The 25,447-nt window shown below is 37.2% G+C and overlaps 1 protein-coding gene across 1 annotated transcript in view; it reads left to right on the top strand.

Annotated features, from left to right (window-relative positions):
* LOC104124155 overlaps window positions 1-25,447 on the top strand; it is a 65,196-nt gene that overhangs the window by 19,643 nt on the left and 20,106 nt on the right. Inside the window, exons 9-13 of the mRNA XM_035892035.1 lie at window positions 431-627; window positions 2,925-2,989; window positions 5,939-6,045; window positions 9,327-9,438; window positions 15,549-15,648. Coding sequence (XP_035747928.1) covers window positions 431-627; window positions 2,925-2,989; window positions 5,939-6,045; window positions 9,327-9,438; window positions 15,549-15,648 — 581 coding nt within the window. The remainder of the gene's footprint in view (window positions 1-430; window positions 628-2,924; window positions 2,990-5,938; window positions 6,046-9,326; window positions 9,439-15,548; window positions 15,649-25,447) is intronic.

The raw sequence follows: 25,447 nt of genomic DNA, 5'->3' as shown, positions 1-25,447 counted from the left end.
TTTACATGTCTTCACGTTCATGCTGTGCATGCTGTTGTAGCCAAAGTAGGCTAGAATTAGCAATTGTCATTTTTCTTCTGAATTTACCTCTTTAATCATAGTCCTCTTAATTCTTTCTGCTTCTTTTTACTTTAACCATTTCTGTTAGTGTCCTCCTCCATTCCCTTCCCTGCTTCTATCTGCTTACTGTTGGTACCTGTTGTTACTTATATACTCCTTTGCCAGGCAACCATCTAATTATTTTGGTTGAGTAGTTTGTTCAGTGCTTTTTCTGATGTATGTTTCTGCAGAAACAACCAGATATGTTCTAACTCTTGATCAGTTTTATTTGATTTGTCATTACCGTAAAATTCTGGTATGCTGTTACTTGTTTTTCTTTTCACTTTCCCTTTATAAATAGAGTTTTTTCCCAATGTTTTTCATGTTCTAGGCACAACATAGGCTTTCCCATTGTCGAGTGTTCCTCTGAAGGAGACTTTATTCTTTCCAAGCCACCAGACACAGGGGGACTAATTTCTTTTGGCACTGTAGCTGAACAGTTGGTATATGAATTGGGCAATCCTCAGCGCTATCTTTTACCAGATGTCACATGCGACTTTTCCCAAGTTTCCATCACTGAAATTCCAGGTTAGTCCTCTTACACATTAAGAGATCAGTGTCAATGAACTGGATTGTCAAATTGAAGCAGTTACTTTAATTTCCGTGTTTTTTCTACATGCTTGCTGTTAAATTGGTTCATTAGAGTGTGATACTGTAGAAAACGTGATATTTTTTTCAAGGACTTTTGCTAGAAATTCCTTTAGAAATTGTAACCATACTCTTATTTATCTTGCTGGCTGACTAATTTATAAGTCTTTGATCACTAACTCCTTTTGTTTTACTTTTTAATGCACGCCTTGCACCTACCAAGTCTTCAAAAGTCTTCAAACTATGTATTCTGTGTGAGCAACTTTGAGACAGCTCCACTATGATTTCGGTAGTTTTTTTTCAACTGCAGCTCTGTTTCTTTTCTCAAAAAAATGTATGTTTTGTACATATTTTCTCATATGGCATTTGAAATGTTTGTTATAATGGAAAGCTGTGTCTTTGAAAGCACTGCTTGGTAATGGTGTTTTTCTTAGGTGTTTAGTTGGTTCATCTTGAGTGGTAGAAGTGTGCTTAGGTACAAGATTTCCACCAGAGAACCTCAGTTCGAAAAGTCCACTTGCTGCCCTCAAAACTCTCAACAGCCAGTAGATTAAAGATGGATATAAAGTATGTTCTGGATTTAGCTTTAAAAGCAAAAAAAAAACCAAAACCACCAAACCCCAGGCTTGACAGATTTGTAGGTTGGATAAGACAGCTTGAAAATAATGTTTAGCTACAGTAATTTGAACTTTGTTTTGTACTGACCTGTACTATATATCCTTTTTCCTTCTAATGGAACTTATATGTGACAGTATGCCAAGTGTCTTTATAAAACTTAGAACAACTAAAATCTAAAAAAACTTCTGTGATAAAACACTGTAGCATCAAAAGTATTTTGCTTCAATAATAAAATTGTACAGTGAACCTTCTGCTCGTGCAACATAACCAAATGGCAGTCTGATAAGGCCAGCTTGCTGCTCTTAAGACACTAGTCTTTTTTTTTTTTTTTTTTTTTTAAGAAAAAAAAAGCCCTAACCTTCCTATGAACTTTTAGCTTGCAAATGACCCAATATGACATGTTTGAACTTAAAATGAACTTTCACATGAACTTTCAGTTAGCCCTCTTAGAAATATAACAGATGGAAAATGGGCAGACTTCGTAAATATTTTTAGTTTGAAGTGCTTTGACACGTACACCAGTGAAAACAGGCAAGCTATCTATTTTTGCTGTTTACATTGCCAGTTTTATTGGCCTGCTGGATTACTTGCAGTGTTTGAACTGAGAGGTGTTTCTGTTTTCTTTTTGTCAATGGATGCTATGCATTTTGTTTTGCTGTGTTTTTCCTTTGTATTACTTCTTCACTTGGAACATGAAACTCTTCCAGATGGTTACCCTGACTGTAGGGATATTGTTCTGTATGGAGAGTGTTAAATTAACCTTATGTCAATCTTGCAGAAAGGCTGATGATGATATTTCGGTGACATGTAAAATTTCTTCTAGTCACATCACTTTTTCAGATATGTTCTGATTTGATCTCTTCTGAGTATTTGTCTTTGATCTTTGAACTGCTCCCTGAGTATTTCCAAGCACAGGTTAGGTGCAGGTGAGCTACAGCGTAATTCTGTCTCTCTGACATGAGGTGCTGGTCCTGCACTACTAATTTTCAAGGAGTTGCACCTATTGATTTTCTCCAGTTCAAGCTTGAACCTGATGCCATGACAGCAATTTTCTCCGGTGTCTTTTTGGCATTAATATTTCTAATACTGAGTATGGTAGTTGCCCTGGAATATACATTCAGCCTGTTCTGGTTTTGTTATGGACAGGAAGGCTAAAGTTAAGTTATCCCTTCACTTCCTAACCTATCAGCAAATAAGCTTTCGCTGGTTTCTCATCTCTCTTGTTTTGACTCTACCAAGCGAAGGACTGCAGCCCGCTCCAGCCAACCACAGTAAATTGTGTGCTCTGTCTGTGTGCAATAACTGGCTGTTAAGTGGAAAATAACTATTGGGTCTGAAGTCCTAAGGCTGCTTTCTGTGTTAAGTATTTTTTAAGTACATGAATAAACATTTCAAGCGTTCTATTAAGAGGCTCATTGAAGTCATAAATTTAGTCACCGATTTGCTGTTTGTATTTTTAAGGCAGGAAGGACTGTTTTGTGAAAGGTTCTCTCTTCTGTGGCAGTACAGCTATCAGTGATTTGCTTTTTAATTAAGTACATTTGATTAATATGTATCACACAAGAATGCCTTTGAAGTTAGATTGAAGAAGCTTAAAACCTGATTTTTAACCACTATAGGTTTTGACGGTGGGGCAGTGAAAGTTCATGGAGCAAAAGGATCGCCTCCTTCAACATTTTATAAGGTATTATCTCTTTCTGTGGAGTATAAGGTATTTTTTGATTTACAAAATTTTGTGTTTTGGAGAAAATACTAAATACTTTCTGCCAAAGACTGTTAACCACTTTAAAATCCTCATCTTCCCTGCTCCCAGAGTAGAAGAAAGGGGGAGAAGAAAAAAAGATAAACCTTACTTGATACATAAAACCATGTTAATTTGTGTAACAGGCTTATCCAGAAACCTCCAGAGAAGGCTGGGATGTTCTTTTATATTAGTAATAATATAAAGCATCTTAGCCCACTAACACCTTTATGCTTCTTGATTTTTATACTGGTATGTTAATTCTGTTCTGTTTCATTGTGAAATTTATCTGCCAAGTAGTTTTCAAAAGGTAAGTAATGAGTAACTACATCTGTCAAGAGCGCAACTAAGAATGAGACTATCAGTCTCCTGAAGTATTCTGTTGGAAGAAACCCACACTTGTAGTAAAATTGTGAAGTTTTATGTTTGTTACTAAAGTCTCCTAGTGGTCTCCATTCCCTGAATGGATGCTGAGGTAATACAGTTCTGGTGAAGTACCAGTAGGGCTGGATCCTTTTCTTGTTTAAACTAGTGGCAAACTGACTTTTACAGAAGCAAGGTCGAGGTCAGAAATTAATTGCTTAGCATAGCCATATCAAAAGTGAGTTAACCTTAGCAGGGAATTGTGCTGATATTTCTGTTTAAATAATATAATGTATCTCTGAGCATAATTTTTCTTTGAAACTTTTTACTGCATTTTAAAAATATTTCTGACACTTTTAAAACCAGTTTTTTATATAAGAGTTTCAGTTTTTAAAAGACATAGTATTTTAAAGATAAATAATATCATCAAAGTGGGTTTGGTTTTGGTGATTTGTAAAGACAAAATAGAAGAGCTCTCTAAAGGCTCCATAGTTGAAGCATACTGACAAAGCGTTTTTAGAATAGAGTAGTATACCACAGGTCACTTTTCTCATGCCCTTAATTAGTTTTTCACTTCTGTCAGCTTTCTAGTAATCATGTTTCTATTGGGTTTATGAAAAAGGGGGTCGATATTTTAAAAGTATTGTGGGAATATAATCTGAATCTTTCTAAACTTTCACCTAATATAATGAAGCATTGATTTTTATTTTTTTTTTGATAGGCAGCCTGCAATTTCAGTACAGTATCGTCTTGTCAGCTTTTTGCATTTCCTCAGACTTTTAATTATTAGTTCAAGATTTCCAGCTACATAATGCTGGAACGACAGATTTCCTTTCTGTGTGATCTCTGTCTGCATTATCTGCATCTGGGAATAACTGTGTCTTTTTAATCCAAAAATACATTTTTGTTGTGTTTGAAACAACAACAAAAAAGTCTTAAACCATAAATGATAAGCACATTTCTAAAAGATGTTTAGTTTTAAAAGTCAGGCTCACAGTGTCACTGTATAACTGACAGAGAAGTCAGTTTAGAAGTAATCCCTAAAAATGAATGAAGAGTATACTTTTGTACAAAACATCAAATTCCATCAATCAAATGATGGCTATGCTAATGCTCTTCTTATTCCTTGAGGCAGAATATGTTTTGCTGCTTCTCAGCAACTTTCAGCGACTCCTCTGTGCAGCAGCCTTGTTCTCCTGCAGTTTTTGTTCTGACTTCACATTTCCGTGCTTCTGTATATCTAAAGGAAATAACTGAGATTTGAGATGTTCAGTTGATGAACCATGGATTGGAATAAACAAAACAGAATGACAGTTTGTTTGCTATATAGCAGTAAAATAAAATTAAGTTTTATTTGTTTCTTATTTATTTATTATTATGTCTTAAGTAGGACATTTCAAATATATGTGTTTAGGAATATTTTTTAAACTATCTTATGTTTTGTCTAGTAAACAGCGTAATGATATTCCAAAATATGAAAGCTAGACTTCCTGTGAAGTATTTCTGTTTTTTGAAAATGTTTAACTGGTTGTAAGTGATAAATGGAGATATGTGCTGCACGCCTGTTTAAAAGTATTTTTTAGGAAATGAACTTAGCCTAGTTGGGTAGGAAGTGACTGAATGGGCATAAAAAAAAGTAGAAATATTTTAAGCGTGTTACATCTTTCAGTAATTTTACAGTAAGTGTAGAAGAAAATTATTTAATTGCTGCATTAAAGGAGGAGCATAGTTAGTAAAACAATGATAAAAGAAGGTGAGATATAAGGTAAATTTCGGGGACGATAATGAGAAATACATTACCTGTGAAATAGCTTCTCAAAAGAAATAGCTAAAACACGGGTTTTTTGGGACATTTACAAGCTGACTAGGTAAAGTGTTTGACAAGTTACTGTAGGAAGAAACATTTCTGGTTGTAGAGGGTTATGCTGAATGTCTTACCAGGTTCTTCAATTTCAGTTTTTATTTTTCTGTTAGATAACCAATGTTGAAAAATGCTCATCATGCTCAGTTTAGATATATCTATTAAAGCTTTTCTACCACTTACGGCCATGCATTATGGTCATTACTTTCACTATTAGAGCTCTGTTAAGCATCTATAGCACTGGAAGTCTAGTAAAATGCTTATTAGTTAAATGTTTGCAATGTGTAGATTCTTCTTTTGTGTGTGCATGTGTGCCTATGTGCTATTTTTCCACCTTTAACACTTCTGGGAAACTTACGTCTGATCTATTTCACTGTGATAAGGTTATTCAGCTTTTCAACATCAGAATGTGTCCTATGTCCCAAAATAGGTAAGCATAGGAGAATTTAAGGAAGACAATGAGAAGCGATTCAGAGTTCCACAGTTTTTCAGTTCTGAGTCTTCCTCCAACAGAATTTTGAATTTTAAATAAGGGAGTAAATTTTTGTGGTGATGATGATGGTTTCTTGCTATTCTGCTTCTGCTTAATGTATGGATAATGATTGTCAGAGCATTTATAGCATATCAGTACTGAATCCTATGTAATTTCATAATCCCTTTATCATTAGGTAAATGCCACTTATCTTGATGGCTTCAGAGCTACTGCTGTCTGCCCAGTGGGAGGTCCAAAGGCAGTACAAAAAGGAAAACGCACTGCGGAAAGTATTCTGCAAAGGTCAGTATTTGAGTCTTGGAATGGGTTTTGGCTTTTTCTTTTCAGAGATGGTGAAAATAGAACTGTGACATTCAATGGCAACCATATCAACCTTTTAAGAACCCCAGAAAATTATAAGCTTCCAATTGGGAGGATGTTTCAAGACTTAAGAAGCCTCTTTAGGAAACCTGTTTTCAACATACAACTACACTTTGGCTACACTTGACAGAGTGAGAAAGGTCTCAAATACTGTTGAAAACAGATGGCTGAGTATTGGAGAGAAACCCAAATTAGTGAGGGAAAAGCTGTGATTCAGGTTAAAATTTATTAGGTGCCAGAGAGAAAAACCCATGTGAAACTGGTTTTCACTGATTTTCACAGAACTTCTTTTTGCAAAAAAATCTTAGTGCTATGAAACGTAGGCAGTTTACCAAGTTTGTGTTTTAAACAAAATTATCTTAATACCTTGTAAAATGTGACTAATGATTTTGTTTGCTAGAACAAATTTACAATTGTAAGGCAGACACTGATAAACCTTTAGTTATATTGTCATGCCGGTATGTTTGGGCAAGGAGGGATTTCTCTTAAATATAATTCCATATCCTCACGGAAGGCTCTGAGCAGTTACTCTGATAGCCCCTATCTGAGATCTCTCTCTTTGTGCCATGTCTTATGTATCAAACTTCCCCCCCACCCCATTATAGAACCATGCAGCAAGTATGCTAGGATAGACACCTGTCAGAAATGCAAGGCTTCCTGTGGACTTAGAGTGACTTACTGCTCAAGTGCCCATGTACAGCAGTGTGATGAAGGAGCTATGCAAATTCCCTCAAGAGACATAGCAGATGAGAGTGGGCTGATACGGGATGTGTAATTAAGCTATGGAATCCATTTCTTCAGAGTCATGCGAATGCTAAAAGTGTATGTGTCCAAGAGCTACTGAGAAAAATCAATGAAGGAAAAAACCCTTCAAGAGCTGTTAAATACAAAGACTCGGACTTGGAAGTCCCCAAAAAGCAATCTTTTTGGAAGCTAGGTGACTTTTTTTTTTTTTTTTTTTTTTTTTTTTTGAAATGGAATGCTGTATTTTCCCTTTCCTGTTTGCTCTTGGACATTATTTCAGACCAGACTACATGAATCTTTTGTCTGATTGAGACAGCTTGTGGTGCTCCTGCCTCTGTGACCACCAGAAAATTAATTCAGCCTGCTTACTGTGGTGTCCTGAGTAATCCTCAAAAGGGGGTGATAGGAGGTAGCCAGAGGCTGGTTAACTGGCTTGATAAGTGGCCTCTAGCCCGTGAGGCATGCCTGGAGCAGCTGTGGCTTGTTCTGTGCATTAAAAATCACAATATACCGTATCACCTATCAATATATTCTTCATCTCAAACAGTCTTAAAGCTTAATGTGTGGAATAGTTTATTCAGCATTTGTGTATGTCAACCCAGATATAGAGTTAAGCTCTTCTGATTGCTGTCAGGAGAATGCTCTACCAGCAACTACATCTCTTCAGGAAGCTCTGACTTCAGTCTTTCCACCAATTCCTGTTGCAAGAGGATGTCATAAGGACATGATCTTTCAGCTAGCCAGCTTCCAGTCCATTCTAGATTAAATTCTGCCCTGTAGTCTAATGGCAGCAAGTACAGAATAAGGTACACAAATTTAAGGTGCTTCAGTTGTACAGGTCAGGTTAGTTGGCAGCATAAGACATTTAAAGTGCTTTGGCAACTTGTAATATGACTTCTTTCACTTCTTTCTTGTATGCTTCTCCTTCATTTGTTTATTCATTTTTGAAAGCAGGAGAGATTTGGCAGTATCTGTGTGAAGAAGTCTCTTTGGGGTAGTCCTTGGTGTCCTTTTATTTTTGATGGTTTTCTGTTGCATTACCAAGACACATGAAAGGGCTAAAAATTACCCACAGAATGTATTTTGAACTCTACTAACTAATGTTTGTAGAGAAAGAACTTAAATTTGCAAACTGTGTCTGTAATAAGTTGTTTTAGGTACCTTAAATCAAGTATCTGTCTTTCTGTGGTTATCAAAATAAAGATAGCCTAATTTGTGGTACATGAACCACCTTCATCTCTTTACCACTACTAGAAAATCACATTTTGTATTTAAGTCTTATACGCTGCTTCATTTTTCATGTACTATGCTAATATTTACAACGATGATATATTAAGAGTATCTTCAAAGTGTTCCACTGATACAAAATATTTTTCTTATCCTAACGTAATTCCAGTGTTTCAACTGATAAAATCTTTTATACAGCTAGAATAGAAGGGTGCCAGACCAAGATTATTGGGAAACTAGTTTAGGTGCTTCAGAATTTAACTTACTTTTCCAATCTGCAACATGTTAATAAATTGGACTATTTGTAATGGTTGGATTATTTTCAAACTTTTTAAACTTTTTTTTTACTGTGATCTTTTTGAATTTTGGACTTAATATGATTTTTTTTTTTTTTTTTTAACTATAGTGGTCATTTTCAGTTCTAGTGCTTGAGAGTTGGGCTGGGTTTTTTTGAAGAGTTTTGCAAACAGTCTATTTAATGCAAATTTAGTATTTGTCAAAACTCAGTGTTAATTCCTGGCTCTCGTAAAGCAATGTGTTTTCATGATGTATAAAAGAGGGTAATGTTCATCCCCATTATTAATCATGATTGGACAAACTTGGCACTCTTGACACAATGTGCTTTTGGTAGAAATATCCTTACAGAAAGAGCTTGAAGTATTTCAGTGCCAGACTGGAAAGGCACGAGTAATGAAGAAATGTTCTCTTTAACGATTTCATCTACTTTTTGCATTTGAGTCTTACGTTCATTAATCCCAAATAAATGCTTTTAAGGTTTGAATAAAAGTTCCTCCTTCAGTTTGATTTTTCTTCATTGGTGCCTGTGATGTAATGAGGTAGTTTCATGTATTTTTTGGTAGTTCATAAGGCCTTATAGCAGAAACAGAGTTAAGAACTGGATTGCCAGGAAGACCGTGTATACTGTAATTACATTTCAAGCTGTCTTTGTTTTAAAGATAAAGTAAGAGCTGAAATCCATTTATTTGTCTTTGCCTGTCATCTTCCAAATAGTTTGAATAAACAAAAGGCTCAGTTTGAAATCTAAGGATAAATTCAGAGGCATAGCTTCGTTGTCAGTAATTGCTTGATTGGTAGTATTCAGATCTATTTGTTTAGTGTAAAGTATTCATAGTCCAGTTTACGTGACAGAGCTAACTCCTGTGGACCCCACAGGGCTACTTTAGATAACAATTTTGAGGCAGTTTACTAATAAAAAAAATCATTTGTTGCAGGACTCGTCTTATTTTCAGTCAGCTTGGGTATGAAGATTACAGTGCAGTTAACATACAGGTTTTAGGGTCTGAAGATACATATGGACCTCATGCTAGAAGGAGTATAGATGGTGTAAGTATTCAGTGGAGTGTTCTTAAACTTTTACTGACCTGTTTTAATCTCTCCATATTGTTATCTTTTCCACAACTTTAAAGGAAGTCCCTGTCATCTTGGGAATTTCACCCCATCATCTTGCAAAGAATTCAGTGTCACTACTTAGTGTACAAAGTTAACATTGACAAGGTCTTTGCAGTATTGGGTCTTCCAGAAGCACTGATATGAAATCTTACAAAAATGTTGTTGGAGTCTGTTCTGATCTTCATCTGAAGAAATACCTTCTTACACAAGTTCTTATGATTTAGACATATTGCATTAGACATAACTCTAAAAGACTACGTTATAAAGGCTGCCGAGTCAGGAAATGGCAGAATTATTGTTGCCTGTGCAACTTCAAAACTCTCTGTGAGTACTATTTGTGAAACAATCTTCAACTATGTAATCCTGCATTGTATTTTGCGACTTGTTAAATTCATATGTAAGAATATGAATGATGGCTGTACCCACTACAGCTGTGATATCTGTGGTCTGTTTTCCTAATCTAGAATATGAAAGTCCTTTTTAAAGGAAAAAGACTGTAAATCTTGTCCTCACTTAGATGTACTTTAAATATTTAGACAGTTTAGTTTGTTCCAAAACAGTAGTATCTAATAATTCTTTGTCAATGGCAGTCTTGCAAAACTCTTAAGGTACACGTGGCAAAACTCTTGAGTTTGATCTTAGAAGTGCCAACACTTAAAATAGCCAACAATTTGTCTGTATAGGAACCACGAACGTGATGTGGAGAAAGCTAGTGAACTTACTATAGAAATTAAGTGTCCTTAGAAATTGGGAAGGCTCTATCTGCAGCTGTTCATTTTAGTACTTGAACTTCAGTTTCATTCTGCACAGCAGCAAGAGTTGCTTCCTGATGAACCAGCTTTATAATGTGGTCTTTTTCCTTTTACGACCATAAACCCCGCAATGTTAAGTGTGTTACTGAGATTGCAGAATCAAAATTTTGAAACATAGGAACAGATGTTCCAGATGTTGAACTTGTCTGTGTTCTGTTCGCACCAGCTCCTTATGATTATGCATTGTAATATATTCTTTAATTAAATCATTACATAGAAAGTTTTCTGTCTCATTTTATAGAGTGAATAATGATTTGAAAAAGAGCATTTCCTCCTTCCTTATTGTTCAGTTTGCCTTGCTTCTGGTATGTTAAATAAAAATTTGCCAAATGAAATGGAGTATTTGTAGTATTTTCTGTATTTCAAGCCTCAACTCCCAGGTCTTATATTAAAAGTAAATAGAGCGTTATCTCCATTGTATGTACTTCCCGTACATGCTTGAATTAGGATGTGAGAGCTGAGGCTGAAATGCAGGAAATCACTCTATTGCTTTCCCCCTTCACCTGGTTCCTCCAGCAGTTTGGAAGTAACTAACCAGAGGAGTTGTCATCTGGAAAGCGGCTGCAGTAGCTTGAGAAAAAGGTGTGGGGAGTGGAAACCCCGTTTAAAATACAAAGTTGTAGAATCCTAAGGAAGACATTGGCCTTTGGGGCTGCAGGTAGGAATAATGTAGTCTTTTAAACTCTCTTTCCTACCGTGTTTTTCCATACAAAATTAGACGTGGTTATTTGGGTTGCCAATAACAGTGCTCGAAAGCAGAGCCACGTTATGTTAGGCAGTATATTAACACATAGGGAAGGCAGTTCCTGCTTTGATGATTCTACCATCTAAATTAAAGAGGAGAAGCAAATATGTATATGAGTACCAAGACAGGATAAGTTGAGTAATTTTTGGAGCTCGGTGTAGATGTCTGCTGTGGCTGGACTAATTCTCACACAGGTCTGCCAAACAGGGTGCAAAGGTTTGCCTTTGCAGCTGTGAAATCCCTGTATATCCCGGGCTAATGCAGGCCTGTGTACTGTAGTCTGAGCTTGCTGTGCGGAGCATTGACTGCTCCTGACAACGCAAAGTATCCTTGAGAAATCAAGAAATGCTTGCCCCCTTTCTTGCTCTTCACCACCTGTTTACGTGGTGGTTGCTTGCTGCTCTGATAGCTCACTTGGTCAGCAGCCACCCAGCATGAGCAAGAGCAGGACCTGAATCGGCACCGAGTAGCCCCAGTGGTGTTGAATTTTTAACATCTCCTGCTCTGTGGTTTTCTGTTGGGAAGGAGGAAGGGGTTATGAGAGTGTCACAGCATCAGTGAGTTCATGGTTTAGAAATACCGGATGTGTTTCATGTGTAAAGTATCTATTAATAGTACCTCAGGTGTCAGAGTTTGCTATGTAAGAACTGTATGTGCTGTGTCTGTTAGTTTTCTACTAACCCTTTGTTAACCAATTTACAACACATTGTTAAGACTTTGTGAAGTATAAGGGTTTTTTTGCTATTTTTTTTGTTTTAGCTATGATACTGTAAGATAAATGACTTAAAAATAATCTATATATCCAGTTTTAATACTGGATTCAGCTTATTATTTTCATAGACCATTGTACCTTGCATCTGTGGCCAAGGAAGTAAACCTGGAACTTAAATGGAATATTGAAGGCACAGTACAGTTTAGAATCAAGATGAAGATACGAACGCATAAATGTTTTCTGCAAGAATATTTCCTGTTAATTATTATTTGTAGTAATTTAATGCATTTTTTGGTAGCTTTGAGAACACTGAATGTTAAAAAAAAAATGCATTTGTTGAGTTTGTGGCATGGCTGCCTATTTTCTGTGTAGCAATAATTTTTTACAACAATCCAATGAAACTTTTAAAATTGGAAAACAGATTGGTTTCTTTTTTAGATTATCTTGATTAGGACATCTGTTTCTGTATTCAGAGAAGGAAACATATTCTTTCAGTGATACATGATCTGCTGAAATAATATAACCTCTCCTACCTTGGCTCTGCTAAACCTTTCTTTTAGGGTTTGCCTGCATGAGTATTGAGATAAACTAATAGAAACGTGAGTCAAGTTTGTGGGATTTCCTACATGATAGTATTGTGGCAGGTGTTTTCTAGGCTGGGAGCTTGTAGGCTGAGAAACAAACTGTGCGTGTCTCCGTGTGAGTATGACTACGCAGGGTTACTTAAGAAAGATGAAATAAATTATATTTACCATTACAGTACCTCAGAGTACCTCTGTGTGCATATGCCACTAGAATAAGAAGGAGACAAAATTCATCTTTCAACTTCATGAGTATTTAGGACTTGGGCTTAAATATACTAAACCAAGGCGGCCCTTCATTATTGGCCTTTAGGTGACCACCAGCTGTGAAGTCAGGAAGTTTTCCTCCCTTGGTATAAGCTGGCATAAATGAGTTTGTTCATGTTGGGGTTTTGTTATATATTTGAGTTGGAATAGAGGATTTAGTAGTCCGCTAACATAACGGTCTCTTTGGGATACTCTTACAGTAGCCAGAGTGTTTGGTACAGCGTATTACAACTTTTATGGTAAACACCACTTCAGCAGCTGCCGCTAGGAAATACATCCATCTCCCTACATTGCTGAAGTTACTTAAATTCCTGAAATTGGCTTGAGATTTTCAAATGTTGACGTGTTCAACAGTATTGCTTTTGGGAAAAATATACTGTATACACACAGGAAAATGATACTGATATACAAGATGGCAGTATTTCAAAAGCTAATATTCAATTTGCTGGTTTATGTAATGTTTTTAAAGAATGCAGCTTTACAGAAATGTGAGCAATTAAAATAAGTAGCACTAGATTACAAGATATGTTAAAAGACTGGCAATTTAGGAGTTCAGATCCAGCATGTAGTTTCTCAGGTTATTTTGAAGAGGAAAAAAATTATTTTTTTTAAGTTTAAAATGTTTAGTCAAGTCTTAAAATTTGTGGGGGGGAGACTGTTTTGTTATGATATATTAAATTTACTAGAATTCTAATGAGTAAATTTATATTTTGTTAGGCATAACAGTCTAGCATTTTTCACTACCAGCTGTGTAAATTCACTGTTGCTTCAAGTAACTTTAGGATTTTTTTTTACGTGACTTCTAGTTCTTGAGATCAGGGACACCCATTCAACTTTGGGTAGTGAATAAACATCAAAAAATACAGCCCGAAGAATGAGAAATGGGTTGGTTCGATCACAACTTTAATTCAGTTCATCTAACAACTGCCTGCATATAATAGCAACTTCAGGAAGGTTTTTTTTCTCTCCTATTCTTATGTATTAGAGGAAAGATGCACGTTAGCATGAAGAATCGTTCCTCTGTCTCTTCAGCGTTAAGTCATGAAAAATTTGGTGCAGTGTAGGATGATGCTGTTCCTTAGCCCTGAGGAAGGAGCACTCATTTAAGGAGTCATGGCTCCATTCTTTCCATCTGACCAAAAAAGTGTGTCCCCTCTGCTCCACACCTCAACCCCTGCGTTTTGAAGTGGGGCTAGTGAATTCTAACAGCATCTGTATCCTTTCTGTCTGAGTATTTAATCTCTGATGCTTTCAGAAATGGCACTGGTTTCTGTATTTGTAAAGAAATAGGCTTTTTGCTAAGATCTGTTAAAAGTGCTGAACTAGGAGGAGAAATGTTGTTTTAAAATATTCTTTGTGATTTCATGCACAATTGGAAAGCTATTAAATGCTTCAGAAGTTGTTATATGTAAGGAAAAAAGTTGGAATAAACTAAAAATGGGTTATTTAATCATATACATTCATTTCCTGGTAAAGGAAATGCCTAGCTCGGATCTTCCAAAATCCAGTTTTTCTTTTCTTCCAGGAAAATGTCCTCTTCGGTATTCTAAGTAGCTATCTGTTCAATTTTCCTTTACTTTTCTACATTTTTAGTAGAACAGCTACCAAATCTACAAGAAGTCTTTAGACAGGGCATTTAGAGAGTTATAAAGTCCTCTGAGCAATGTAGAATAACAAAAAAAACCCAAACCCCAACCCCAAACTTTGGTATGTTTTTCTTGCTTTCATGAAATACATCCTTTCCTGTTAACATGAAAAAGGACATAAACACTGGAAGAAATCCCCTAGTATCTTGTAGTCAAACTCCTCCTTTTTTTGAATTTTACATTGATTTAAGTAAGCCAAGAATTTAATGAAGGTTACCAAAGAACCTTTGGAAAATGTCTTTGTGCTCATTGACAAAAAAAGCTGAATTCCAGAAAGCTGACTAGCAGAGGAAGAAAAATACCCTGTGGCAGATCTCCATACTTGGAGTAGTGCTGTGTGAGAAACTCCTCACCAGAAGATTTTGATACCTTGTGCAGTCCCATTTCGTACGTGTGATGCAAATGCTTGCGCTTGTGCTTCGGGACAAGTAAGAGACACTTGGGGACAGACATGTATTTTGAGCAGGTTTCACATTTCTAGTGATTCAAAGGTAGACCAAAGGTTGTTCTCAGTGGTGGATGCAAATTCTTGAATAAATATAGTCTTTGCCCTCAGTGAGACCTAATGTTAACTCCAAGGCTTTTGCCAGTGTATTGATTCCATTCCATCTTTCAGCGGCAGAAAAGAGATTTTTAGAGAAGTAAAATCTTGAAGTGAGAGAGAGTGCTTATCTGCAAGGGTGGGCGTGTTGACTATACAGCAGGCAGCCAGAGTACTGGTTGGGTTTACCTTGAGAGGAGCGTCTGCTCTCTTCTCTGGAAACACGGTGGCTTTTACAAGTTCTGTTCTCCCGTTTAACTCCCAAGGATTGGGTTTGAATTCTTTTCTGTGAGCAGATCTGCTTACTTCTTGACGCTAAGAGAAGTAAACCTGGCTTATTAACTTGACGCCAAAGTATTCTTGACGCACTTAAGACAAATGTTTGTTTGCCAGTTCCACTGAGAGCGAAGCCAAGTATTAGTTTCTTACGAAGTACTGTTAGTTATAGTACTTGATTATTTGAGAACGCTGGAGAAGAAGCAAAATGTCCTAGCAGTCTGAACTATCCAATAGTTGATTTCATGGTAGCAAAATAAAAAAAAACATAATGAAACATTAACAGAAAATTATAGCGATGCTGGATGAAAAGTCCCTGAATGAAAATTGTAGTTTGTAGCAGTGAGCATTAAACATTTCCGTTAGATTTAACTTGAATGCTGAGCTACAGTTATTTTTCAGTTTGGTAAATTTAGCTGATGGTCTGCATCTAAGCTAATCTAATTCCTACTTTTTTGAAGCAGGGTCCTCGGGAAGCTGTTATTTGGCTTGCTGTACACCATAAGCAAAAAGAGGCTGTAGAGATCTTCTCCAGAGAGATTGCACCAGCTGGAACTGGCATGGGTAAATATTCACGTTATCTTCTAACCCGAACATGACTAGCACCCAAAGACTAAGTTGTGTTCAGTTTCACTGCAGTGTGTATAGTGAAATCATAATTTTTTTAAAGGTATTTGTGTTTGGTGTAAAAAATGAGACCTGCAGACATAAGCGAAGCAATAAAATGGAAGTACTGGAAGTCCACCTTTTTATTCCTTTGAAACTTTATCCTTCTGTTGCTGCTACTGGCCCTTTGTGCCTTTTTTCCTTTTCCTCATTTGTCTTTGTTTTCCTGCCCGTGGTTACACTGATATACAACAGTATCTTACTCTATTTTACCAGGTTATTAAAGCTCAGTAATGCTATTAAACCTCACTGGCCATAAACATTAAGAATGTTACTCAGCTGCAAAAACTTATCACAGTGTCTAGCTATAACGTTGCAGTTTATGAAGAGCTGTACTGTTTGAGGGTTCTGAAGGATCTCTTCAGCACTTAGTTACCTAATGCTACTGCAAAAGATTTTTTTTTTTTATAGATACTATGGTACTTCTAACCTGTTTAATGTGTAGTTGCTCATGTAGGTAATTGCAACTTTCAGATATAATTCAAAACTTTTTAATAGGATACTGCAGTGAGAATGCTAACGACCTGCATCTAATTCTTTATTCACAAGTGTATATTAACTACTCAAATTCTGATCCTGCACTATTAAGTCTAGCCTCAAATTAATCAGTCTTTAACATTTGATTTTGTATGAATTTGGGGTGTACCGCAACTATTGCAAGTTTTTTTTTTTAATTGACTTGTGAGGTAAAGTCAAAATACTGGGATTTAATTATGTCAGTCTTAGTTTTCAGTGTATATTTTAAGTATTTGCATAAGGGTCACCTAGGGCAAAATGATCTATGCTTCTGTTTTTTACCAAATGTTTGTTCCAAAAAACCTTTACATTTGTTCTTTGTAAGTGTCATTAGATTCTCTTCACTTTCTGGGAGGACTTTACTGTTTGATTATTTTGGGCAAACTTTTTTTTCTGCTTTCCTTCTGTTCTCCTTCCAAGTCACCTAAGTGTCACCACTGTTACCAATCTCAGTTATAATTTGCACGTTCATATGTTTTGATTTTCTGCCTACATTATGGATGCTCCTCGCACTTTTATTATCTGTTTAAACTTTGGACATGATTTTGAGGATTAGAGCTTGGATATTTTGCAATGGCTTCTACAGATCTTGTGGAAGAATATATGGAGAATTTACATAGATACTCTAAATTACATGAGCTTAATATGAGTCTCACAACTTCCATAGCAAATCTAGAATAATGATTAATGGAGAGGTGTTGCCTTGCAGTTAAGGAACTAATGAACACTTTATTTTCAGTGGATTCAAAATTGTACAGAAGTGCACACCTTCTGTGTCATAGTCTTTACAGTGGTAGCAGAGATATAGTTAATGCAGGGTAGGGTTTGGCTTTTTTTTTTAAAGTTGTGTTATGATCATGTAGCACTAATTGGGAATATTCATTGAGGTAGTTTTTAAAGATTTGGCAATTCTGAGAGCTGGTTAGTAGGTCAGCATCATAGGTGTAAGTTGCTTCTACAGACTGTTTTTTCTAATGAATGAAAGATGGTATTTTCACAGTTGGACCAAACTACCGTTTCTGTGATTAATTAAGGATTCATAATTGAAGTAGTTTCTCCTTTTTCATTATTCAAGTAGACTATGTAACATAACTGAAAGGAACGATCTATATTTACTCTTTATATATGCATAGACAATCCCCTAGCAAATATCTTTTTGTACAAGGAAAAGCTGGGTGGATTTTAAAACAATTACTTATTTGTAAGATCCGAAGCTAATGGATGTGTACTTGCCTCTCCAAATTCTTAATCTATTCTTCTTTCATAAAGCAACTGCTGTGTATACAAACCCTGTTTGAAGTCTGAAAGTGCTAGGTTTATTAAGGTTTCATTTTTTTTCCTTTCACCACCGTTCTTCAGAATGAAAAAAAGTCAAAAATCTGCGCTACCTGGGCTGGGTGGAGTATGGCCAGTACTGAAACTGAATTACCAGAGTATGTGAACATGTGTTGTAAGGTGGCTGGCAAGGCTTCAGTTTGTGTTATCAGGGCTCTTCATGATGAAACAGATGCATTCCTGTGTAGAATATCAGGTTAGGCAGTCCACATGGGTGGTGCTGCTTTTGTTTCCTAAAGGAACAGCTTAAACTTTTTAGAGCATCCTGTAGCATTTATTATCAAAAAAAAAAAAAAAAAAAGTATCAATTCATAGAACTGCTTGCTAATGAGCAGCAGTGGGAAAGAGCATATTTCTGGAATCGTCTGGGTCATCCGATGATAAATAGCACTTTTGCTTGCCAGGTACAGGACTGCAGCAAGGTTTTTGGCCTCCATGATGTAAATGACTAGTGTCAGAGGGTATCAGAGCTGTTTACTGACATGCTTCCGAGTGCTCGAACAACCCCATAAAAAGTCTTTTTTTTTTTTCTTTAATTCATTGAAGATACATTGAGACTGTTTCATACAGTCACTTCTTTCTGTTGCTGTTGTCTGGTAGGTTTCCACGTTACCTGCACAGATAAAAACTCTGGGTATTCAGAGAAGGGTCAGATTTGGGATCTAAATGCTTAGTAGGCTGCTTGTTGACATGGAATACTTTTAAGACAGTGGTTATGAAGCATCTTCCTTTCTTTTCTTATTTTCTTCAGTGAGACTTAGCAGGGGAAAAAAAAAATTGCGCAATACTGCCAAACAGTAATTAGGAGTGTAGTAATAACTGAATCAGCTTAATGATGCTTAGTTTTTGACAGTGGTGGAGGTTGCCAGAACTTGCTGTGAAGAGCAGAACAAGGAATGCCTGCTGCTTAATTGTCTTGAAACAGACAGCTCCATACGCAAGGCTTCAATTAAAACTCTTGTCAGATAGATGTATAAGTCATCTTGGGAACAGAAGCCAGAACCAAGATGATTGTTGTTGTCCTAGGTGGATTCTCTAATAGCAGGACCTGATGTTCATTTCCCGCCCTCGTCTCCCTCTGCTTTTTCCCTCGCCCTCTGTTTCACTGGCCCATTTTTGCAAATGATTATTGTTTTCCAAAGAGTACCAGCTTCAGCGAGAAGCAGAGCATGCCCCGTGGGAGTGTGGTCACGCTTACTGGAGGGCTGGAGTGTCCACAGACAGAGAAGAGCCCAGAGCTCGAACCTCCCATACCCTGAGTAAATGCTCTGGGCAATGAGCCCCTAAGGTCCCTTTTTGTACACTGCCGCACCACTTTGTCTCACTGGGCATTGAGGAAAACAGCGGTTTTCCACATCCCACATGGGTCTATGTATGGTGTAACCTTGAGTGGCTTTGCTCTACCAAAATGGTGGCAATTGTGGGGTTGCACACCAAGTGAATTTTTAAGCATGTATGGCTCTTCCTGATGAAAACACAGGCACCCTTCAAGCAACAAAGTCCTGCATTTCAAGGATTGCCAGCTTGGTCGTGCCCCCTGCCCCCAGTTCTCCTGTGTTAGCTCTCTCCCAGGAGGAGAGGTAGTGACTATGAGAATGATTTGCAAATAACCCTTCCTTCTTATTTTGTATACTTTTAATGAAAAACTGAGGAAAGACAGGAACAAATTACAAGTCCTTCATAACCAGCAGCAAGGAGGAGTTGTTGACTTGTAGGTTGATGTCACCTGAACTGAAACACTTCAATCTGTTTTTCTGGACATTTTGAGAGTGATCTTTAAGAGGCAAAGAACACTTATTTGGTCTGTACCAGGCAAAAAGAGAAAAAGGAAAGGTTTTGCTCTTCTGCTTGGACTGTATCTAGTGATTGTGAAGGATTGTTTTTAACTACGTTCTTCTTTCACCTCAATAGCAGTTTGGCGTTCGTTACTCTGTAATGTGTAGACAGTGGTACAGATGATAATGTTCCTATATAGCACCTTTCGACCAAGACTCTTCAGCAAGCTGTATAAACACCATCAACTAAGCTTTCTAATGCGTAGTCACATTGGAAAGTATTCTGTCTGCTTTAAATGGTTTCCTGAGACAGTGGAAGGAAGCATAACCACAAAAGAATTTGGAGTCCTTGGTTCTGCTTTCCCTGTAAGTAATGCTAGAGAGGAACTCCACCAATATTTAAGGGGACCAGGCTGGCTAAAATTTAGGAATGTGGAGTAGAGGAAAAGAGGGACAGAGAAAGGAGATTTGATGGTTCAGAATAAGGGTGGGGAGTCCTAAGAGCTCCTGCTCTGGTCCGTGGGATTTTCCAGTACTGGTATATCTGAGAGGGAGGCAGCACTGAGACTATTAAATTTACCTGTGTTTATCAGCTACATCTTTTGAGATGAAATCCAGGAGCACTGTCACTCTTGGTGTTTTGGCAGGTTGTTTCAGCCTGCTAGTTGCTACTTGTGGAGCCCTGAGCTAGTTTTGGTAGGCAGTTTTATTTTGGTAACAGTATCATAATATGAGACTTGGAGATTGTAGGTATAAGACGTATTAATTTCTTTAATAGCCAGTACTAAAAGCCTAGGTTTTGGTGACTTTCACTTGGGCTAAATTTAAATCACTTGACTCAAAATTTTTGAGCTATTTGCCTGACAAACTTTTTGAGGGAGTTTTCAGTTACAGGTTTTTTCTGACATTGCAGGGAAGTAAGACAAAAAGAAGTTCTTTTTGTTCCTCTTATTAAAAAAGCATATTGTAACAATTTTGTTGAGGAATTATCTTCCTAATGCTTCACACTTAGGATGTTAGGTCTTGAGTGTCAGAGATGCGCTTTTTCGCTCTCTTAGTGAATTTAAAGTCTTAATGTCAGTATTTCTTAACTTTTGACTCATTTTGCAGCTTTGATTTCAAAACATTTTTGGATATGATACATTTTTTGTGTATTTGTATATGTAAAGGATAATAAATATTAGGCGTAAAAGGAGAGCACCGTATAACTTCTGGTAAGTCTGAGAGTGCTGGTTTCCCCACCCCATTTATGGTAGGTCTTTACTTCTGATAATCAGTAGAAAGATAACCATCTCTAGGCGTTGTGCTCATCTGAAATTTCCAATTTCTTACGAAATCTCATGCTCTGTGTCGGAAAGAAAAGATAAAGGAATACTACCTATATGTTGGAATGGGCTGAAGCATATGGGTGTTTGTGCTCTGCAACACAGACAAGGAGTTAGACTTGCAAGAGAGAAGTTTGTGAAGGTGGCATCTTTTAAAAATACTCAAGAGTGAAAGACTGAAATTTTCAAAGCTATTCCCTAACATTTTTTTCTAGTGCTTTTTTTGAATTCCCATGGCTTTTGTTGAAGACCAGTGGGGCACATGAGTGTATTTGCACAGAAATTTTCTGAAGTATTAAAACTGCAGATGAGATTCTTAAGCCCGGAGAAGAATTTGAAGCTACTGTATATAGACATGCCATACATTACAGTGATTTGTTGTTTATTTTCTGTTTGGAATGGAAGGCTTTTACTGTAAACTTCTGTTGAGCATGGTATTTAGTTTGCCAGTTCAAATACTTAATCAGTTTTCATTTGGATTATGCTCTTCTGATGGGCTTAAAGGGATACAAGCTATTAAAAAAAAGCCACACACACGCATTATCCAATCTTTTTATCTTTTTTTACAACTAACACCTGAGTTTGTTACAAACTTTCAATTGGAAAAATACGCTTTCTGTTTATTTCTTAATACTTTGGAAGTTGGTAGTAGCCAGGTTTTTTAACAGCAACCAGCAAGTTTGCTTTTATGCATGTATGGTCTCCTGAAAAAAATAAAAAACTTTAAATATGTCTGTAATGTCTAGTCTTAATGGGGTCTTCACAGCTGTTTTCCTGTTCTATAAAGTGAGCCTTTCTATGCTTGGAAATGAGGAATCCTAGACACACAGACTCAGATTTTAAAATCTGTAGTAGCCCGTGGGAGTTCAGTGCAATTCTGTAGCAGTTCTGCATTGCCCGGTCTATAGAAATTCACCCTCATTTCATAAAAGCTAGCAATCACAGACCAGGTTTGTACTACTTAGTGAAAATGTCTTCATTATATACAGTCCGGTCAGCCACATGGTTAGCATTTAAATAGTTTGTGTTGATGTAGTGTATTTCTTTTGTTGTCTTTAATTCAGATATTTTATGCTAAATAAAATGCAGTGTAGAAGAGGTTGAAGAAGAGCCTTGCTGTGGGAAACTGGCATTTATAGTTTAATAGCGGTTCAGTAGCTAAGAAATGTTTTACTAATAGCTGAAATCATGTGCTGACCCTTATTTCACATTAAAATGACCGGAGTTTGACACTAAGATGACAGCTGGTTAATATAACTTGAGATTTTAAAGTGCTTGAGTATATGTAAATATTATGACCGATCTCCTAAGCGTGTTGGAAGATACTTCCAGAAATGTCCTGGTTCTAACAGTTTACTGCAGTCCCCATTTTTTTAGAATAATATTGCAGAAGATAGTTTATCTGCTGTATTCAGAGGACATAGATAGAATAATTAAGATTGTATAATTGACCCCGTAAACAAAGATTGTATGTATTTTGTACTTCTACTCACTATATGAAAGAACTGTTGACTATTAAAACCTTGAATTTCAGATTTGTCTACTTTGATCACTTAAAGTAATGCTTGAGAAGTAGACTTCTTTGATATCTATTTTTTATATATAAATATATCGTACGTATCATTCCTTAGAGTATGCGGTAAATAGCTCAACCAAAAGGTTATCAGTCTAATTCAGTCACTGGAAATATAAGGGGCAAACCGTTTAGGGTCAAAAACTGTAAGTTGGCGAGCAAGGGGCAACACTGTATTTTGGAACTCAGTGAAGTTTCAAAGAAAATGGTGTCACCTGTTGAATTTAAAGTACTTACAGCTTTTTAGTTTTCCACTAGTCAGATTGTCTTCATGCTTTTTTACTCCAAAACATTTTATAAAATGTTTCATGCAGTCTAGCATCTTTCTCTCATATATCGCATAATGTTTTATTCTGTTGAAAAATACGTATTTGTACAGAAATATGTATTATTTTTTGACCGAAGTAGATGAATAAGAAGTAATAAGCCAAAATTTGGTGTGGCCGTTAAAGTAGGATATGAATAAAAGAGAGGAACTACTACAGAGGCAAAACACAAGGCTTTCCCACCATCAGAAAATCCAGTGGGGAATTATGAGAGCTGGAAGGAATTAAGTTTGTTTTGCTGGGAATTTGCATCTTGTAGGTGGATTGCAGGTTCCAACCGGAGCTTTTCTTGCCGGCGGGCATTTTACAGGGTGCCACCTCTATGGCATAGATTATATTAGAACATGGTGGTTCTGTGTATTGAAATCTGTGCTTGTTTGGGCTGATTTTAAGTGTTCTTCTTGCTGGGGCTGGTTTTCAGTGGATCCACTCCACTTTGCTGGGGCTTGTGTGAACGTCAGAGCTGGTGCAGGAGAAGAGAGAAAAATGAGTGACAAAGGTTGAGGAGGGGGGAGCTGTGACAGCCCCGACTGAGAGCAACATTGGTTTTCTTCGTACTCTTTTGTTTGCCTGCTACCACTGTACATGAAATTTATGAGACTTGCTGTCTTTTCCAGCATATTATATATGAGCTTTAAAAGTATTGGTATTTGCAAGTCCATCCTTGGATGAGTTTTGTAGGGTGAGAAAATGAAAAGATTGAGAGGCAGCTGGAGAGAGAAAAAAATACGTGGAAGATCAGAAAGGGTGAAACTGCTGCATCAAGGAGTATATCTGGAGTGGACTTTACCTTGTATTCTCTAGATGCACATCTGTCACCACACAGCTGCCAAATCATGGGGGTTGGTCATAGGGTGTTAGCTTGCTTTGATATTCTTGAGATTCCTCTCCATCCTTCAGATTTGGGTGAAATTTGCCATTGGAGCCAAAATTTGGGGTCTCGCAGGTGTGCTGGAAGAATCATGAACATAAAGGAAAAAAACCTGACAAATACAAGTATACACTCATACACACGCAGAGGATGATGGTATGATTTTCCAAAAGTAATTGGGCTAAAAATGGGTAAGATTGAAAGTAGGCTAGAGGGAAGAGTCATAAAATGAAAAGACAGGTTAAGACTGCAGGAAGAATTGTGCAGATTAACCACGAAGAAGCACTTGCTAAATAATAATTGATTCTTTATTTTGTAGATTCAAACCTTTAAGCACAGAATCCAAAGGAAGGGTCCTATACCAGTGCTTAGTCACCTAGAAAGAAGTAAATTTAGTGGATTTAGTGCCTGACATTTCTCCAATTATGCCTTATATTTGGAGTTAATGAAATCAGTGGAATTCAAGTGGTGTAATCCCTGGTACAGACTCCTTGCTTTTAAATGCCCATGCACACGGAGAATTTGTAGTTAATCAGGCTGGGTCCACAGGTACTGCGAGGGAAAACATTCTCAGAAGTGGTGGGCTTTTGGATCATACACACTTGAAGTAAAATAAATATCATGATATTCTGTGTGGTGATTACACCAGACAAATACTGTACCTAAAGATGAAGGTGAACAGAATATAAACAGATTGAAACGAAGGTCTCCAACTTACAGGCATTCAGCTCATTTTGCAATGCACCAGTTTTGTGCCATTCTGAGGCACAGAAGCTGGCAGATAGCAATGGTGAGTTGTTCGTCAACTTGAGGTGGTGAAGCAACTTGTTCAAGAGGGCGACTGGTGGCAGATAGGATGATGCTGTGCTTAGGGATACTTTTATCTGCCTCAAGGAACTAATGAACGGAGCTCTGATAGCAATAAGTGGTCATGTAAAGTTTTCTGGGAAAGGAGATCAACAGCCTCAATTTAGCTGATAATCTTATCAACTAGATACTGCAGCCTGATTGATACTCTCTAGAAGTATGACAAATTATTCATGTCGTTGTAGATAACGATGTCTTCTTCCAGAAAGGCAGGAGGGAGGGCATCTGCACAGATATTTAAGCAAGCAATGTAAAGTAAGCATAAAGTACAGCATGATTAGATTTTAAAGAAGATGTCATAGGGACAAGAGTTGATCTAAGGAGATCACAACTAACTTGGCAGAAGTAAAGTCCGGCCACAGTGACGAGCCCACCGTTACTGGTTGTGCTTCACCTTCCACTACCGCCTTTGTTTTACTGGAGAACTGTAATGGGGACCTGAGCCCTGGGCAGAGGTGAGGTGGTATGCTCTAGTGCTGCTTACACAAATAACAAACCGCGGATAATCAGCCAGAATCCATTTAAGCTTTGCTTCATCTTCTCTGCCTGAAGTCTAAATAGGAATTGTATATAGTTAAAATCAAATTGTACTCGGAAGCGCTCCCATCTGAGTTATATTGATGTAAACAATGGAGGGGATGGTCGTAAGATAGAAATGAATAATGTTGCCACTGGCATGTTGGTGTAGCTCTGCTCTGCAATTGCATTTATGTGCTGGGGTAGCTGTCGTATCTCTAGGGACAGATCTGCTGGTATAGTAGCTTATGCTGGAGAACTTTGCAAGACTGGCAATAGCAAGCAGCAGTAGAAGGTTGTCGTGGCCTCGAGGTGTGAGCAGCGGGTGCTCTTAGATGGATTGTTTTCTTGTCAGTGTTTAGAGGACGGCTTTGTTGTAGGAGCCAAGTTCCATTGTGTGAGAGCAGGCAAGTGAAGAGCTCGCTTTGAGAGCTTTCAGGAAGTTGAAACTGATGGCAGAGCAAACTCTGGTATCCTTAATGAGCAGTTCAGCTGCCTAGCAGGAAGTGAGCCATGTGACAATCCACAGATAATTTAAATTAACTAACTTTATGAACCTATATTTTCAACATGACCTTGTTCGCCATGTATCC

This window comes from Egretta garzetta, unplaced genomic scaffold, assembly GCF_000687185.1.
Source record: "Egretta garzetta isolate BGI_Z169 unplaced genomic scaffold, ASM68718v1 scaffold114, whole genome shotgun sequence".
Lineage (NCBI taxonomy): Eukaryota > Metazoa > Chordata > Aves > Pelecaniformes > Ardeidae > Egretta > Egretta garzetta.
Note: the sequence above shows the minus strand (reverse complement) of the source record. Positions and strands in the feature narration are given on the sequence as shown.